The sequence below is a fragment of the Papio anubis genome, chromosome 18, assembly GCF_008728515.1.
Source record: "Papio anubis isolate 15944 chromosome 18, Panubis1.0, whole genome shotgun sequence".
Taxonomy (NCBI): domain Eukaryota; kingdom Metazoa; phylum Chordata; class Mammalia; order Primates; family Cercopithecidae; genus Papio; species Papio anubis.
The window spans coordinates 11,969,516-11,988,769 of NC_044993.1; the positions used below are offsets into that span (position 1 = coordinate 11,969,516).

General features: G+C 41.5%; 1 protein-coding gene across 2 annotated transcripts; it reads right to left on the reverse strand.

Annotated features, from left to right (window-relative positions):
- Positions 1-9,962: 9,962 nt before the first annotated feature.
- On the reverse strand, positions 9,963-17,942 carry CLEC3A (C-type lectin domain family 3 member A). Of its 2 annotated transcripts, XM_017953464.3 has the most exons (3): positions 17,756-17,942; positions 12,373-12,456; positions 9,963-10,467 (listed from the first exon to the last, which is right to left on the reverse strand). In XM_017953464.3, exons 1-3 carry the CDS (start codon positions 17,868-17,870, stop codon positions 10,076-10,078), a joined length of 591 nt encoding a protein of 196 aa, XP_017808953.1. In that variant the 5' UTR covers positions 17,871-17,942; the 3' UTR covers positions 9,963-10,075. The 2 variants fall into 2 exon arrangements, with proteins under 2 accessions (XP_017808953.1, XP_031513934.1); XM_031658074.1 differs by lacking the exon at positions 17,756-17,942 and having other exon boundaries at positions 11,543-12,781.
- Between the last annotated feature and the right edge of the window lie 1,312 nt (positions 17,943-19,254).

Here is a 19,254-nt window from a genome sequence, read left to right on the forward strand (position 1 = left end):
GTAACACACTGTACAGGTGTGTAGCTTAGAAGCACTATGCCACACCACATGGCCTAGGTGTGTAGTAGGCTATACCACTTAGGTTTGTGAAGGACACTCTATGATGTTTGCACAACAAAAACATTGCCTAATACCACATTTCTCAATATACTCCTGTAGTTAGTGATCCATGACTGTATTTTGGAGATAGGGCTTTGAAAAGAAGTATTTAGGGTGAAATGAGTTCATAGGGTTAGACCCTAACCCAATATAACTTATGCCCTTATAAGAAGAGGAGGTTAGGACACAGACACACATAGAAAAGAATGTGAAGATACCAGAAGATAGGCATCTATAAGCTGACAAGAGAGAGCCCCTTGGAAGGAACCAATCCTGCTGACACTTTTTGATCTTGAACTTAGAGCCTCCAGAACTGTGGTAAAGTATATTTCTCTTTAAACCACCCAGTCTGTGTTAGATTACTATGAAAGTCCTAACAAACTAATGCAGTCTGCAAAGACCCTATTTCCGACTGGGTGCGGTGGTTCATGCCTGTAATCCCAGCACTTTGGGAGGTTGATATGGGAGGATCCCTTAAGCTCAAGAGTTTGAGGCATCATAATGAGTTCTTGTCTATATAAAAATTTTAAAAATTAGCTGAGTCCCAGAAGTTGAGGCTGCAGTGGGCTGTGATTGTGCCACTACCCTCCAGCCTGGATGGCAAAGACCTTGCCTCTTTAAAAAAAAAAAAAAAACAAAAAAAAAAAAAAAAAAAAACACCCTATTTCCAAATAAGATTATATTTGGAGGTTCTGGATGGAAATGAATTTTGGGAGTCTCTATTAAACCCACTACACACAGCATGAGTGAAAGACTGCAGTGAAAAATGAGGCTACAGGGATAGTCTAAGATCAGATTGTGGACAGCCTTGAATGCCAGGGTTAGGGTGTCTGGCCTTTTTTCTAGATGTACCAAACTCTGCCAAACTGAGGATGAACATGTGAGAAGCTTAGAGAGAAACCACAATGAATAGATAGGGAAGGTTTGTTGTAATTCCTAAATCATCTCATCCTTTTGTTTTGTTTGAGATGGATTCTCACTCTGTCGCCCAGGCTGGAGTGCAGGGGCGCGATCTCGGCTCACTGCAAGGTCCGCCTCCCAGGTTCTTGCCATTCTCCCAACTCAGCCTCCTGAGTAGCTGGGACTACAGGTGCCCACCACTACGTCTGGCTAATTTTTTTGTATTTTCAGTAGAGACGGGGTTTCACCGTGTTAACCAAGATAGTTTCGATCTCCTGACCTCATGATCCTCCTATCTCGGCCTCCCAAAGTGCTGGGATTACCGGTGTGAGCCACCACACCCGGCCTCATCTCATCCTTCTAATGAGCATACATGGTGTGTCAGAGTTAGGGAACCTGGTGACTTTTAATTGGTGGGAAAGGCTTTCAGGGTGTGTATAATCCCCAAGAAGTTTTGAATGTGTTCTCCTATGCCAATCCTGATGACCAAGTGCTGGCTGCTGGAATTCTACCCCTGACAAGGACTGTATGATGAATTCAGCATGTCTGCTGTGGACAATGGAGGGGGAAATTGGGGCTGCTACAGTTTGATTGTTAGTTCCCTCTAAAACACTTGTTGAAATTTGGTGTCCATTGTACCAGTATGGAAAGTGGGGGACCTTTATAGAGGTGACTAGGCCATGAGAGCTCTGCCCTCATGACTGGGATTAATGCCATTATAAAAGGGCGAGTTCAGCTCCCTGCTGTCTGTCTCTCATGCACTTTCTTGTTCTTCTGCCTTCCCTCCAAGGGATGATGAAACAATAAGACTTTCCAAATACCACCTCCTTGATCTTGAACTTTTCAGCCTCCAGAAATGTGAACTGATAAATTTCTGCTCTTTATTATTTACACAGTGTCTGCTATTCTGTTACTGCAGCACAAACACAAAGGGGCCCAAGTGCCATGTATTTGAGATCCCTCGTTTGGTTCTTCAACCCAATGAATTGCTTCGTGAATGTGTGCCACAGCTTGTTCAGAGTCCAATTACTGTGATAGGAGCAACTGCTTTTGTTTATAACAATTCTGGAAATTGAAGCTTTAAAAATACTCTGTTGAGTGTTCTGTTGAAGTCTCACCCAAGTACTTCATTGATTTTTTTTTTTTTTTTTTTTAAATCTGAACGGAGTAGCCAAATGATACCAAGTTAGAGGCAGTAATGTGTAAAATCGCTCTCATGAAGAGGTTCTGGTTTATTTCCTTCAGTCCAGGGAGCAGAGCCCGGAAAGCTCTCACTTTACAGAGGCCTTTGATCTTCCCATCTCAGTCTAGCTGTTGGCTGTTGAGTTCTGCATTTGTTAGCCACTAGCTTTTGGCTCCTTTGGGTACAGTTTTGATGTAGTTCTTTGTTCTTGTTGTTTTTAATAAAGAAGTGAAACTTCAGAAGAATGCAAAGTATTTAGGTATGGAGGTAAATAATTGGTTTTGAGTGAAAACAGAAAAGTTTCTTTTAAAGCTTTGTGTTCTCTGATAAGAAAATTTGATCAAATTATTTAAATCATTGATTAATGAGACTTAACATCATGCTTGGAACCTGGGGTACAGAGAATAGAACTTGTACTTAACCCTTGAAAAGAGGAAATGCTGTAGTGCGTTAACTCATTTATTCCATCAACAGTTACATATTGAGCCTCTAGCAAATGTCGTATTTCTCTGGAAATACAATAAAAAATTTTTTCTAGTTCTGAGCTCTTGGAGTTTATAGTCTAATAAGATAAATAAATATAAATGTAAAATCACATGTGAAAAATTGAAACGGGCAGGAGGTATTGGTGCTGTGGGAATCTACAAGGGGATTTGATTCTGGCAGAGCTGGTTACTTAAAAACTTTCTATTGTTCCTTATTAGCCCTAATTTTGGGGTGACAAAATGTACAATAGTATTTCCTTTTCTAGCCTTTCATGGGGTTAGGGCATCCATATAGCAGAGTTCTGACCAACAAAACAAATTGCAGTCTGCTGGAGGATGTTGGTCATAAGAGGAGCAAACCAGGCTGGTGATGCTATTCTATGTGTCTTTATTGAATGTGGATGTGATGTCTGGAGTTGAAACAGACAACTTAAGATTATTAGAAAAGGCCAACAGAACAGCAGAAACATCAAACTTTGCCTTATTGATTTTCTGAAAGAATGCTGCAATTGCTCACTTTCAGACTTCTTGTTACGTAATAATAAAAATTCCTATTTGCTTAATCCCCTGTTAGTCGTATCTTTACTTGCAGCCAAGCACTCTTAAGTGCTGTTAAGGGAGTTCAGAGAAAGTTTCCCTGAAGTCTTGACTAACTGATGTTTGAAGAATGAGCAAGGTTTAACTAGATGATGGAAGAGTTTCTATGCAAATATTTGTGACAGGAGGAGATTGGTGCCCACAAAGGGTGGCAATACAAAAGTGAAGGGAAGAGAGAATGGAGAGGGATGAAGGGCAAGACCTTACAGCCTTTCCAGGCCATGTTAAAGTTTTGTTTTTGAGAAACTTGGAAAGCCATTGAAAGGTGTGAAGTAGGGGAGGATAATATAATACTTGTCCATTGTTAGACAAACGCAGTAAGTGCTGTGAGTTATATAAGGTATTATGAATGCACAGAGGGAAGAAATACGTCTTTCAGGAGGGCAGAAAAGGTCGCCATTGTGTTGAATATTAAATAAAGAGAAGAAAGTCACCAGAAACAAAATGAGGAGAAAGAGTTCTGGACAGAGGAAAGAGAAATACGATCAGAGTGCTGCTGGTGTAAATTAATGGTGCATTTAGGTTCCCATGAGTAGCATAGCTTGTGTTAAGTGTAGGGCACCTCCATGAAAGGAATGGAAGGTGCATTTACAAATGTAGGTGTATAGGCAAGATCATCAAACCTCTGAAACAAAGCCTGAGTTATAGTTAGGATGACAGTATAATTTATTACCCAAACTGGGAAACTTTCGGAGTGAAAAACGGTGCTATAAATTGCCGAACAATTGTCATTCATCAGCTGTCTCCAGGGCAAATTGGAATGTAATCTATGGTCACTCTACTTGGGTAGATTAAATATATTGATATATATTGGACAACCGGAATAATTAATTGGCTTTTAATAAGACAAAATTTGCCGTACCATCTCCCAACTTAAAAATGAATGTCCCACTTCTAGAAAGCTATCACAAATGCTAAGAACCTGCCTTTGGAGTTGCATATAATAATTCCAATTTATACACTTAAACAGTTAAACTGTCTTCCAGCTTTTGAAGCTTTGAAGTCAGCTTCCATTTACCAATTATGAGATGCTTTTCTACTGCTACATTAGTTATCTCCATGAACCCACTTTCTCTTTGAATTGGAATACAGGTCTTTCTAGTCTCATTTCTCTTCATAGCTTGTGTTAATCAGAATCATTTTGATTGCAAGGGACAGAAACCCAACTGTGGGAGACATGCTGATCACCACCAAATATTCGAGCTCTCTACCTCCTGGGCCCATGGCTGAATTGCACTTGCAGGTCTCCCTCAGAGGGGAAATGTTCACTATTTCTGTATCGGATCGTTTAATGGCTGCTGTGTGTCTCTGCTGTAGAGAATTGACAGCATTTTAGATTGCTGCTTCTCCATCTGCTGATTTCTAGAGTGAGCACAATGTGCGGAGAAGGAGTCCCCTTTTAATGCACAATGAATATGAAAATGAGAGACAGCAGCAAACTTTGCTGTTTGAAGCCACTGAGGTTTTTGAGATTGTTAACTGCATCATAACCTAGCCTATCCTGGCTGAGAAGCCAACTCAAACTAGCCCAAGTGAAAAGGAGAAATCGTATTCTGTGGTTTGGAGGAATTGTGGGGCAGCTCACAGAATGTACAGAAACAGAACCAGGGCCTTAGGGGATTGAAATGATGAGCTAAGAACTATCTGAACACACACATTTTCTTCCTGTTGTTTTCTTTGCCGTCCCTCTCCTTCCATCCTTGTGCCCTTATTTCTCATCACTGCTTATCTTTGTTTTGCTTCATTCTGCACATTGCACTCATCTAGAAAGAAAGAATTCTGCCAGAAGCCCTGCGTTTACTTTGTCCTAATTGAACATGTCCAAGGGAAACTATTTCATTGCTCCCAGTTTCCAGGTGACAACCACTGGAAAATAATCTGATTGGCTCTGAGTGGACTGTGGATACCTCCCTGAACCACCCACACTGACAGAAGTGTCAGCTTTGCTTGCTAGCATGTGTGCACATGTTTTTGACTACTGTATGTTCAATTTATAGTTCCTTAGCAGAATTTTATTTAAAGTAGTTTCCATTTTGTGGATGTCAGTTCAGAAAAAATTAGATGTTAACCTGCTTAAAGCCATGTGTAATTAGAGGTGCTAATATTGGCTTTGCAGACCCTCTCAGGTAGTCTTGCTCTCTTGCGTGCTATGGCTGGCTTCCTCTGTCTCTCCATATTACCTATTACCGTTAGTAGATACCCTTTGAATTTCTTGCATCAGATTAAATAAGATACTGAGTTTGCTAAAATTTGATGTTATTTATTGCATGCCCCAAACACTAAATTTTTTGGGTTTCTTTCTGTGAGATGTGCTTTTTTGGTGATGTTATGGAAGTTCTTGCTAATCTGAGAGAAGAAAATACTTTATATTTCTATTTATTTATTTTGTTACCAACTTCTGAGATGGGGCCTCACCATGTTGCCCAGCCTAGAGTGCAGTGGCTATTTACGGGTGCAACCACAGTGCACTGCAGCCTCAAATTCTAGGCCTCCAGTAATATAACTTTATTTTTAGGTAAGAAATGCTGCACTGTAATGCTGGGAAAGAGAAGCCATTGAGTCTTGCAATAAGCCAGTTCTCCTTCAAAATATTAAGCCTGAGTCTGTTATAGGTGTTTCCTTTAACTTACTGATTTTTCTTGTTATGTCACTTAATGATGTGGATGGAAGCATCTTTGGTAAGTAGAAAACTGCTCTGTATTGTTCTTTACTCAGAAGAACTGTAAATCTTACCCTCGACTTTTGTGCTAGCAAGCAGCAGAACTGCTACAATTAATCAGAGATGGTGTCTGGGCAAGTAGCGAAAACTTTAGAACCTTGCTACTCACGCTGTGGTCTGTGGTCTAGACTTGGTGTCCACTGGGAGCTTGTTGGAATTAGCCTAGCCCCATGGAATCTGTGGTTTAACAAGGGCCTCAGGTGATCTACAAGCATTTAAAAGTTTGAGAAACACTGCTCTAAAGATTAGAATCAGCTTCCTGGTAAGGTTTGGGGAGCCTAGACTGTTTGGGCTTCGAATGTAACTGACATCTTCGGGAAGACGGGAAATGCCTGCCTTCCCAAAGATGTCAGTTATATTCAAAAGTTGTATCACCTGACACTTACATGATACAATGTTCACATCCTCTGACCATGACCTTTTGGGGGAGACATTGCTAATTGCTTATGTCATGCTTTCCACCAGGCTTCTTCAGGATGCTTCTCTACCCTGCAGTCCAGACAGCTTTTATGGAGGCCTAAGAGTTGGCCTGAGGCTGGGAACATTGGCTTATGCCCTGCAATCCCAGAGCTTTGGGAGGCTGAAGCGGGAAGATTGCCTGAGCCCAGGAGTACTAGACCAGCCTAGGCAACCTGGCAAGACTCCTGTCTCTAAAAAAGTAAGAATTAGCTGGGCATGATGGCACATGCCTGTCGTCCCTGCTACTTTGAGTCCAAGAGGTTGAGGCTGCAATGAGCCATATTTGTGCCATTGCACTGCAGCCTGTGTGACAAAGCAAGACCCTGCCTCAAAAAAAAAAAAAAAAAAGTTGGCCTGAGAATTAAAAATGATCTATCATTCCTGCCTGAAGACCAGTTGTTTGCTAGGCAGTACCCAACAGGCAAAACAGACCAAAGAGAAGTCTAGGTTAGGGAATCTTGTGGGTGTGGGTTTCAGCTGGTTTCTTGGCGAAGTAACAAAGTCAGGGTCATGAGTTAGACCCAGGAACAAACCAAGTAATCTGTTAATCCATTCCTCCCAGTTTTGCTCTTTCCCATAACTTGTGCTTAAGTCTTGCTAACTGATTTTGATATTTGTTAACCCTTATCTTGATGTCACTAACCATCTATTCCTTTGAATTAACTTACTCTCTTGGTCTTGTTGGGGCACTTTGGGAAGGATTGCCTTATTTAATGGATCCATGTTCAAATGTTTTTGTTTGATTTTAAACAGATAGGGAGGGTCTCTGTCGCCCAGGCTGGAGTCAAATGGTACAATCATGGTTCCTTGCAGCCTCGAACTCCTGGGCTCAAGCAATCCCCCTGCCTCAGCCTCCTAAGTAGCCGGGACTAAAGTCATGTGCCGTCACACCTGGCTAGTTTTAAAATTTTTTTGTAGAGACCATGTCTTGGCTGGTCAGGCTGGTCTTGAACTCCTGGCCTCAAGTGATCCTCCCGCCTCAGTCTCTGATGTGTTGGGATTAGGGGCTTGAACCACCATGCTCAATAACACTGGTTGTCTTTGTCTTTATCTGGGCCCTTGCAAAGGGGGAAGGAAAAACGCCTTCTGTTCAGTGACCTTAGACTGAATACTTCTCAAGGTCAGCTGTTAGTCCAAATTGTTACTTCACCTAAGGAAATTGAGACACTGGGTTAGAATCTACTCCCATTGCCTTTCTGAATGGGCTTTACCCTTTATTGCTCCCCATGGTTACTAAGTATATAGGATCTGAATCAGCTTACTAAGTTCCAATGACAGTTCCACTATTTCTTGGCATGTGACTTTAGGGCAAGTTATCTTTTTTTTTTTTTTTTTTTTGCTTCTGTAATATAAAGTGATTCTAGAGCCTAATTCTCAGGGTTGAATTTTCAGGGGGGTTCCCAAGATAAATGAGAATTACATAAGATCTAGCACAGTACCTGAAATGTAAGGAGAATGCACTTACTTACCAGTGTCCACCCATTTCATTATGGTCATTATCTTTAGGAAGACTATGGTTATGTTGGAAGTAGGGAGTTGGCCAAGGTTCACCAGATATAATTGCAACTACTTTTTTTGTTTTGAGACAAGGTCTTGCTCTGTCATCCAGGCTGGAGTGTAGTGGCACAATCAGAGCTCGCTGTACCTCAACCTCCCGAGTTCAAGAAATCCTCCCACCTCAGTCTCCTGAGTAGCTGGGATCACAGGCGAGCCTTACCACACCTGGCTAATTTTGGTGCTTTGTGTAGAGACAGGGTTTCGCCATGTTGCCCAGGTTGGTCTTGAACACTTGAGCTCAAGTGGTCCGCCTACCTCAGCTTCCCAAAGTGCTGTGATTACAGGCATGAGCCCCTGTATCTGGCCAAAGCAGCTACAATTTTTAAAAAGTTTCCCTCCTCTAGTCAGACTATACCTCTTCATTGCCAGGTAAAATTGTTCTGAGTATATCCGAATCACCAGTTTGATTAAATCCAGGGTAATTCCCCCTCAAACTCTGCCACGTTTAATATAAACCAACATAGTTTGAATAAGTGTAATTAACACTCAAACACATTTTCTATTGATCAGAATTCAGGCTTTATTATTGAGCAATGAAAAGAGCTAAAACTTAATTCCAAGCATGTGTAGTTGAAGTTTGCAAAGCAGAATGTTGTTCACAAAACACATTCAATGTTTAAACACTGTTTATTTGAAGAACAGAATATATTTAAAATTGTATGCTTCTAAAAAGCCCATTTCCCTCCAAGTCTAAACTTTGTAGTTTAATATTAAGCAATAACGTTATTTTGTACAATCTAGTTAAACAAGCAGAATAACACTTGGCAGAATAAAAAAATTGCATAGACGTATGCAATTTTCCAAGATAGCATTCTTTAAATTCAGTTTTCAGCTTCCAAAGATTGGTTGCCCATAATAGACTTAAATATATAATGATGGCTAAAAAAAAAAAGTATACAACAATGTAAAAAAGGAAACATAAGTCCACTCTCAGTCTCATAAAAGGTGGGAGTAAGGATGCTAAATGTAGGTTCTTTTGTTCTATTTCCCCTTACCATGCAATCTGTTTCTTTGATCTGCCTTAGGGTTACCCATTGAAGTTAGAGGTTGTAATGCAATGCTGGGAATGAAAATTGATCAAATATGCACCTTGTCATTTCCTTACAAATTGCGGCTGGAAACTTCCACAAAAGGGGGTAGGCATGAAGAAAAGTAAAATCAAATCAGAACCTCTTCAGGGGTTTGTGTTTTGATATGGCAGACAAGATACAAATCCCACCAGGAAATGCAGCAGTTCAAAAAAAGGGTAATGGGCTAACAAGGTATTATTGCCAGCAAGGGATGGAATGAGGAACAGGCTGAAAAGTTTTTGGATTATATAGCACCTAGAGTCTCTGATTTAGGGAATTCTTGTTAATCAAATATACACTAAACTTACAAGGGAAAATCTTCCAGATGTAGCCTAAGCTTGCTTTTCTGGAGTGGTGAGATGCATAGCTACTGTGATTTGTTTTAAAACAGACTGGGGGCCAGGCGCGGTGGCTCCAGCCTGTAATCCCAGCACTTTGGGAGGCCGACGCGGGTGGATCACGAGGTCAGGAGATCGAGACTATCCTGGCTAACATGGTGAAACCCTGTCTCTACTAAAAATACAAAAAACTAGCTGGGCGTGGTGGCGGGCGCCTGTAGTCCCAGCTACTCGGGAGGCTGAGGTGGGAGAATGGTGTGAACCCGGGAGGCGGAGCTTGCAGTGAGCTGAGATCACGCCACTGCACTGCAGCCTGGGAGACACAGCGAGACTCCGTCTCAAAAAAAAAAAAAAAAAAAAAAAAAAAAAGACTGGGTTTATACAAGTGAGAAAGACTAGGAAAGAGAGAAAGATTTTAGTCTGTTTTGCAGAACCCATTTTATCTGCATGCACATGGATCAGTATTTCTGATTCCCTATATCCCAGGAAGGGCAAAAACCCAAAGAAACGTGTTAGCAAAATTGGCTGACTCTGTCATATTGCTATGGACATTGATTTTTGTGTTTCAATTTTTTAATAAGTAAAAATGATAATTTTTACTTGTTAGAGATCATCAACTTATAAGTTATGATGAATCTTGCTTGGAGGACACATTGGAGAAAGGCCTATTAAGGGATGGTGAACTCGCATATGTACCTCTTGCTGCTGCGACAGACCTCATCACTCCACTTGCCCTGAGCTGATTGAGAGAACAGGACACAGTTTTCCTGCTTGCCACCGTTAGGCTGTGCACTGTCCCAGTTGAGGAAGGAGATAGCGACTCCATTGACGTCAACAAACTTGCCTTCCGTCACCATGTCATTGATGCCCAGCCAAAAGTCATTGACACCCGGCAGGCTCCTTTTACCATAGTCTCGGAGGGCGTTGATTTCGTCGGAGTTCCTGGGGATAACCAGGATTCCTCCTTTGGAAATGCAGTCTTCATTGGCGTCGTGGAAATGCTTCAAGCCTTCTGAAGCAAGGTAGCATTTCTTGTGAACTTTAGTGCCTCGGAGACAGACTGTGAAGATGTGAAATTTAACATATTAAGATGCATTTTGAGCGTATTATGACTAGAGCTGGACCTGGCAAATAGCAATAACTATTTGTGGAATGAAGTATGATAATGATGAGACAACTATTACAATTTTCTATGTGCCAGACAACATGTTAAGCACTTTACATAAATTAAGTCACATAATCTTGACAACCCCATGAAGTTGTATTTTATTTACCCCTATTTTTACATATCAGGATATTTAGACTTAGAGAAGTTGTTACTTTGTGACACCTTAGCATTTTTTTAAACGAAGTAATTTTTGCAGCATGTGAGATCACAGCTACCCAAATGCAGGTCTGCCCTATCCCAAGACATGGCCTTTAAACCTCATGCTGTTCTGATACATACATGCTTGCTACTCTGTGTAGCTCCATTTATGTGCTGGATTTCTTTGGGAGTTTTGGAACTAGATGATATTTAATACTTACTTAAAAAAAAGGCTTGGTGTGGTGGCTCACGCCTATAATCCCAGCACTTTGGGAGGCAAAGCTGGGCGGATCACAAGATCAAGAGTTCAAGACCAGTCTGGCCAACATAGTGAAACCCCGTCTCTACTAAAAACACAAAAAATTAGCTGGATGTGGTGGTGTGTGCCTATAATCTCAGCTACTCAGGAGGCTGAGGCAGAAGAATCATGTGAACCCAGGAGGCAGAGGTTGCAATGAGCCGAGATTGTGCCATTATACTCCAGCCCAGGCGACAGTGTGAGAATCTGTCTCAAAAATAAATAAAATTCTAGGTTTGCATGTGGAGAGACAGTGGTTTTCTTAAGCAGATAACTGAGCCTTGGTAATATTGTTTAGATTATTCAGGATAAACCAAACATATAGTTTTAGGGCATTAGCACTGGAGAGTCAGACCTCAGAGCCGTAGTGCCTGGGTTTAGGTCTCATCTCTGACATTTAACTAGCTGTGTATATCTTGAGCAAATTACTTACCTTCTTTGTGCCTCAGTTTCCTCATCTGTAAAATTAAAATCATAATAGCTTATGTTGCTGGAGGATTAATGGATTTGTGTTTATAAAGAAAAACTCACCTTCTGCTGTAACCATTTTACCGTCTTTTAACTTTCTAATTCTGTTCCCCTGGAAACCTGATAAAGGGAGTATGTCGCTGTTGTTACTAGGCAACATTACTTACGGTAAAAATGACCCAGATTGGTAACATGCATCTGGCCTGGGAGTTACAAATACTTGATGGAAAGCCATCACTTCAGTCTTCCCTGAAGGCAGTAACTTGTAATGAGGCAGGTCTCTTGTGAGGACCCTCAACACCCTGATTTTGAAATTGCTGCAAAGGATATTAGCTCCTGGGGGGATGAGCCTTGTAAACCAGGGCTGTTCCTGAACCCGCCCAGTGTGGCTCACTTCCTCACACCTTGGAGAATAGCTCCTGCGCAGTAGCGCATGTGGCTGCATAGCTGTGGGGAGGAACACTGGCACTGCCCTGTTGGCACAAGCTGCGGTTCTAACCCATGTCCTTCCAGCATCTTAGGCTGGGTGTGGCCTGAGTGAGCCCTGGTGGCCTGATAGGCACTTAGCTGTCATCCAATAAATGTTAATCATTTTAGTCATTTCATAATTGCTTCATTCTGTTTCACTACCCTTTAGAGAATAACTATGGACTGACTTTTCCAATGTATTACTGAACTACTTATTTTTATTTCCATACCACTCATATATATAGGAGAATGGGGTTATAAATGAAGTTGATTTCCTAAAACAATCATCTCCCAGCATTGGGGCCCTCTTATTGGCCACATTGTTGATTTGTCAATGTTTCTCTTAAAAAGATGTCCCCCAGAAATTGATCCAGAAATTTTCCTGTCTCCTTTGGGACAAGGCATTGAGGAGGTCTGCACCTTACCTGTCTGCAGGGCTTGGATTTCCTTCAAGGCATTGACTTCTGTCCAGAGCTTTTCAATTTGAGTCTTCAGATCTCCATTCTTGTCTGGGGAAAATTTTAGGGTGGAATAGGGTAGGTGGATGAAAAGCATATGATTAAAATAAAATCAAGCTTTGGAATGTAGGACCCAAGGTGATAGTGGTTTTGGTGAACCTGAGCCCAGTGTATACAAAAAAAAATGCATGAAAATAACTTGGGGCTGGCGCAGAGGCTCACACCTGTAATCCCAGCACTTGGGGAGGCCAAGGTGGGTGAATCGCTTGAGGCCGGAAGTTCGGGACCTGCTGGGGCCAATATAGCAAAACCCTCTCTCTACTGAAACTACAAAAATTAGCTAGGCATGGTGTTGAGTGCCTGTAATTCCCACTATTTGGGAAGCTGAGGCATGAGAATTGCTTGAACTTGCGAGGTGGAAGTTGCAGTGAGCCGAGATCATGCCATTGCACTCCAGTCTTGGTGAGGGAGTAAGACTATTTTCCCCTCTCCCCCTCTACCCAAAAAAAAAAAAAAAAGGAAAGAAGGAAGGGAAAAAAAGAAAAAGAAAATGACTTGGACAAGAAGATTCCTAAGACCTTCATGATGATCATAATACTAACAGGTCTTTCTGTGAGATTGAGGCTTCTTCTGTCTCTCCAGTCCCATCCTGTGACTTTAGGTTTGTTGACTCTCAGGATCATCTGAGAATGAGCTCGATCTTATCTTTCCTGTGTGTTCCTTCTGCTAGGATCACTCTTGATCCAATGCTTTCCTGTATTCTTAGGAAGCTTAAATATCTCCTCTTCTGAGAAGGCTTTCGGGGTTATCCTGTAATTCAGTATCCCTTCTGCTAATCTCTTTGAAACTGATTTTTCTTCATTCTCTAGTCTCGGTTCACATTTTTATTCCATAGTTTATAGAATATTCTCTATATTTTCTATTCTCTATTTTACCTCAGTTCATCTGCCTTGTTATTCTTGATGCTTCTGATGCTTACCATGATGCTTGGCACATAATAGGTGTTCATAATATTGTCTAGTGAATATATACTTTATGGAATATAAAATTGTTATTTTTCACTTGCTCTTCAAACATAGCTATGAAGGCAGAAAAATTAGATTCCCATTGAAGAATGAGGACAAATCCAATGGGAGTGACTCAAAAGATACATGGCAGAACTCAGACTTATTTGGGTCCCCAAGTCCCCTGTCCCCAGTGTTCCTACTCAACCCATGCCTCAGGTATGGTGGCCCCTAGCCGGGTTAAGTGCTAAAGGCTCATGGAGAAATTAGGTATTAGCAACTTAAGTCTTGTATGTTCCTGGATGAGGCTAAAGGATCTTTATGGCTGTCCTTGACCAATCTTGGCTATAAGTAAGTGGCAGAAAACAAGCAACCTTGGTTAAACTGAAATTTCAGGCCTAATAAGAATTCTCTTAGAAGACTGGCAGCTTGTGAGGTCTTCAAAAGCAGGAATTATAAATCATAATAAAAATTACTAAAAGCCTCCACATACTGTTTGTCAGAGATCAATTCTTTCAGTAGTATTTTGAGAGAGACACTATCACTGTCTCCATTCTACAGAAGAAATAGAGTCCCAGAAAGCTGAATTCACTTGCTGAAGGTCACCCAGCTAGTAAAACGCAGAATTGGGATTTGAATTTGCCCAGGTCCAGGTCTGTTCTCTTTTCCATCCCTCTTACCTGCTTCTGCACAGTGATTGCCTCAACCTTCTTGGTCCCGAGCACGTGGCCCCAGACAGAGAAGATACTTAAAGCTTGCTATGAACTGTCCCCAACTGCTGCTTTGTGGGGATGCCATAGAGGCAGTCTATGTTCTGTACCGGATTTTCCAGGGCAGTCTAAAATTCACATGTGCTAATTCGCTGTCCCCGTAAACATGTGCTTCGTAAGCCAGATGTTTCATTTGGGTTAGGAGAAACTGTCTTCTGGAATATCCAGGGGTAGCCCCTGCCTCTGTTTTACTTGTTGCTACACATCAGTTCTCAAAGCACCCCATAGCTCAGTTCAGAAATACTATAACCCAAAGATTTTTTATCTATGTAACCATTTAATCCAGAAAAAATGTAAGGGTGCATTCAGAATGCAAATTCATCAGCTCGTGGGGGGCAGGCTTGCAAAGACTACTGAAGACTTGCTTCTAAGGTATAAGCTGTCACCTCTACAAATGTCATCCCCCATCCCTCTCAGCTTCCTGCTCCATTCTCCTAAAATAAGTGGTCTCCACTGGGAGATTGTAAACATTGTAATGAACATGAAGACACATGAATTGATATTAGGCTTCTGGGAGATGGTTATGAAATTCATTATCCAGGGATTGGCTGTAGCTTCCATCCTTTGTAGCTGATGTAGATGTCTTTTGTGTACAACAAACAAAGGGAATATGTGGAACAACTACTGACCTGTAAAAGTCATATTTTATTCATGAATGCAACACATAAATAGACCTATGAAGCAAGTGCCAGAGAGATCTTGTGTTTGAAGCTAAATTCTTCAGTTGCTATTTTGAGTCCCCCAGAAGGCTCCCTTTCATTTTATTGTTGCTCTCCAGAAGTAGACACAGTGTAGAAACACAAAAGTCATTCCCAGAAGACATGGCCAGTAAAACCATTACAGGATGTTGGGTTGTCAAAGTGTGTGGGACTGGGCGCTCCCATACACAGAAGACGGGAGGATGGATTGGTGTTATCATTTGGAGAGACAATTTGAAAGTATAATTAACCTGCAATTTTACTGCTGGAAATTTCTTAGAACATCCTAACATGGGGAGCAACACGTGTGCAAAGCAGTTACTTTTGAGGCTATTGAATCAAAAAGATGTATTAGGAGAGATCAGATTAAGTGATGATGCATCCAAACAACGAAATATTATGCAGCTGTTAAAACGAATAAAGTATTGTTTACCCTGGTAACTATCCAAGGTTTAATAGATGAAATGAATTTATTTGCCTGCCAAACATTTTGCATAGCCAATTCTTAATATTGTTAAAAATATGTATTTTAATTGCACCTTTTAAAAACTTGGTGAATAGCCTGAGTGTGGTGGCTCACACCTGCAATACCATCACCTGACGTAAGGAGTTTGAGACCAGCCTGGCCAACACGGTGAAACCCCATCTATACTAAATATGTACAAAAATCAGCTGGGCATGGTGGTGAGCACTTGTAGTCCCAGCTATCTGGGAGGCTGAGGCACTAGAATTGTTTGAACCTGGGAAGTAGAGGTTGTAGTAAGCTGAGATCACACCACTGCACTCCAGACTAGGTGACAAAGTGAGACTCTTCTCAAAACAACCCTACAAAAAACAAAACACAAAACTTCTGGGAATAGTATTACCCGATAGTTAATAGTGGATAATTTTGTAGTGAGGATAGGGAGAGAGAAAACGGCTTTCACTTTTGATCTCATAAACACTGATATTATTATATTTCAAGGTACTTAAACTATTTTAAAGGTATATGGATGGATGGGGATATAACTGCTTGACCGGTTTAGGTTTATTGCTTCACCTACTGTAGAATCTACTTTCTTGGACCTAATGGCAAAAAGTAACAAACTATATTGGGGGAATGACATTTAAGAAGTGTGTACCTTGTCAGTTGCACATGTGGTTATGAGGGAGGGAGTGGGGAAGACAGCAGGAAAGAAGTAGGAAAGAAAGGTGGGGAGAGAGAAGAGAGTGAGAGGAGGAAGGGGGAGGGAAGGCTCCTGGATAACCTAGATGTGACCTAAGCTGCGATTACTTCAGAAACGCCCACACAGCACACACATGCACACGCAGTCACGTTCAGACCCTCTTCACACATTCCTACTGTGTGATCACCACTCATGAGGAGCACCACTCCATCCAGCGGTGAAGAAACGCTGGCCACAGAAATGTGCCACATTACCCAGCATCTTCTCTCTCCCCGATCCTTTTGATATCGTCTTCAGCAATATGTTTCACCTCATGAGAAATATTTTAATCTTTCACTGAAAGAAGTATATAGTATTTCATGCGTAAGGAAAAAAGATTCCACTTAATACGTCTTGCACTAGCTGGGCGCAGTGCTTCACGCCTGTAATCCCAGCACTTGGGGAGGCCGAGGAGGGCGGATCATGAGGTCAGGAGATCGAGACCATCCTGGCTAACACGCTGAAACCCCATCTCTTCTAAAAATACAAAAAATTAGCCGGACGTGGTGGCGGGCGCCTGCAGTCCCAGCTATTCAGGAGGCTGAGGCAGGAGAATGGCGTGAACCCGGGAGGCGGAGCTTGCAGCGAGCCGAGATTGTGCCACTGCACTCCAGCCTGGGCAACAGGGCGACACTCTGTCTCAAAGGAAAAAAAAAAAAAAAAAAAAAAACTTGCGCCAGACCTAACTTTTGTAAATGAATGCCCCTGAAAAATGGTACTTTATAATCATTAAAGCACAAGACCCCTATTTACCTACCAGCCATCTGTCATGTCAAATAGACTTTAACCTTGTTGAAATTTGTTTGTATGTGTGTGTTGTTCCTAATGAAGTGAAAATAAGGAAATAAAGTCATAATCTGAAATATCCTGAAATGAAAATTGATGCAGAGGATGTGATAAAACATGACCCTGTGTCTTGCTTTTTTCTTTTCCTTTGATTTCAGCATATTGCAAATACCTTGCTGTCATCTTTGCTCTTTTCAATTTCTTTAACCTGTTAACCCAATTCAAGTCACTCAAAATTTGTGGTTCCCTGGAGATTCAATTTTGTATCACAATGCCTTCAAATACTAGATGACTTTGCGTATTGACTTTTTTAAGTTGGAGAGATTCAATGTCTTTGTCATGAAAAAGTTTATATGGTATGGGTTGTCCCTATACTGCCAAGGATATGGAAATATAGCTAATGATAACTAATGACAAAACAGGGAGTCACAATTACCAAAAGCTCTATCCTCTGCTACACATTGAATAAGATTATACTTATCTTAAAATATAACTGAATCAAGTGACTCAATATCTACTAGTGAAACTGTGCTCTGTTAATACATTCCTCTTGCCCCATATTAATAACACCAGATGTTCAGATATCCAGATGAGCTTCCTCTGAAGCACATTCTATTTAAGCCCACGTAACAAAAAATACACAGTACGGAATTATTTTATTATTAAATTTTTCCGTTTTGTTTGTTTTAAAAACAGCCTAGTTTCTTTAAAATCAAAGTATCCTAGATAATTAAAACATCACTAAATTCCCTGAGATGCCATATAGGGATGATGGCATGGTGCCATCACCAAAGACAGTCTCCCAGAGGAGTTCGGAAATTAACATCGTCCACACCTCCCCATACTGTGTCAGCCTAGAATTTTGCTTGACTGAGAAGCCCCATTACCTTTCACGCGGCGTTTGCTGTGCTTCCTGGCTTTTAATCTGGACGTAAGGCTGGTGGTCTGGTCCAGGAGTAAGGTGATCACCAGGATGCAAATTACAAGTCCATTCTTTGCCATGGCTCTGGGGCAAGCCTGCTGAGCCACGTTGCCAGCGCCCCTAAAGCAGCTGTGGAGAGATAGACTACACAGCTACATCTTGCTCTGGGATGTCTGGGGCTGGCTTATAAGAGTGAGTTTCGGAGGTTGGCTGGAATCCTGCTGACGAAATGTTTGAATGCCTCTGCTGGCCACAGCATAAGGTGGCCCCTTGTTCTTGTGCCTCATGTTAGGCTGTCTATTTATTTAATTTCTGCTGCATTTCCTAGTGATGTGCCTTTTTGGAGTGTGTCAAAATTAACTACAGGTTTTGCCTGCTTTCTTTCTTTTTTTAAATTTAAAGTCTGAGAAGCTTGGGGTATTTGTGAAAAATTCTTTTATTTGGAGCTCTGAAATTCACTAAGTGTTCTGGAAAATGGATTCAATTTAGTTTTCAGGGACAAAAAAAAAAGAAGAAAGGAAAGTTACTTCGTGTGTGTGTGTGTGTGGGTGTGTGTGATGCTACAGCACCATTCATTTAAGCCAGTGTGTCTACTCACACTCATGTGTCTGCACAGCTCAAGTGGAGCTTGGAAGCAGTTTTTTCAGTGGGATTTATGGAGATTGCAGAAATAGATACTTGATGATAAAATAGACGGCTTTCCTCCATTAGGATTTTGTGGACTCATCAAGAATTACTTTCTTGGGGCCGGGTGTGGTGGCTCACGCCTGTAGTCCAGTGAGAGGCCAAGGTGGGTAGATCCCTTGAGGTCAGGAGTTTGAGACCAGCCTGGGCAACATGGCAAAACACTCTCTCTACAAAAAATAAAATCTGTCAGGCTCGGTGGCACACGCTTGCAGTCCTGGCTATATCTGGGAGGTTGAGGTGTGAGAATCACCTGAGCTCAGGAGTTCGAGATCACTGCACCCCAGCCTGGGCAACAGAGGAAGGATCTGTTTAAAATAAATAAAATAAATAAAAACTTCTTGGGTAAAACATACCTTAGAGTGAAAAGAAAATTTTAAAAAGTAAATTATTTCCATTAGAATAAGAATTAAAGTATTATACCAATAGCTATTTTTTCAGGTCCTCACCAATCATTTTTCCTTGAACACATCAAACAACACGTTCAAGTGCATGATATAATAACAGAGAAATGTAGTGAGACACTCATCGGGCCTGGTGGCTCACTCCTGTAGTCCCAGCACTTTCGGAGGCTGAGGTGGGTGGATCACTTGAGGTCAAGAGTTCAAGACCAGCCTGGTCCACATGGTGAAACCCCGTCTCTACTAAAAAATGCAAAAAAATTAGTTGGACTTGGTGGCAGGAGTCTGTAGTCCCAGCTACTCTGGAGGCTGAGGCAGGAGAATTGCTTGAACTCAGAAGGCAGAAGTTGCAATGAGCCAGGATTGTGTCACAGCACTC

Excerpts from the sequence above, each read along its gene's own strand:
- CLEC3A (XM_017953464.3), bottom strand. The coding sequence starts at position 17,870 with ATGGCAAAGAATGGACTTGTAATTTGCATCCTGGTGATCACCTTACTC. Across the intron at positions 12,457-17,755 it reads CAGCAAACGCCGCGTGAAAG|ACAAGAATGGAGATCTGAAG; the intron begins GTAATGGGGCTT and ends AATTTTCCCCAG. Across the intron at positions 10,468-12,372 it reads AATCCAAGCCCTGCAGACAG|TCTGTCTCCGAGGCACTAAA; the intron begins GTAAGGTGCAGA and ends ACATCTTCACAG.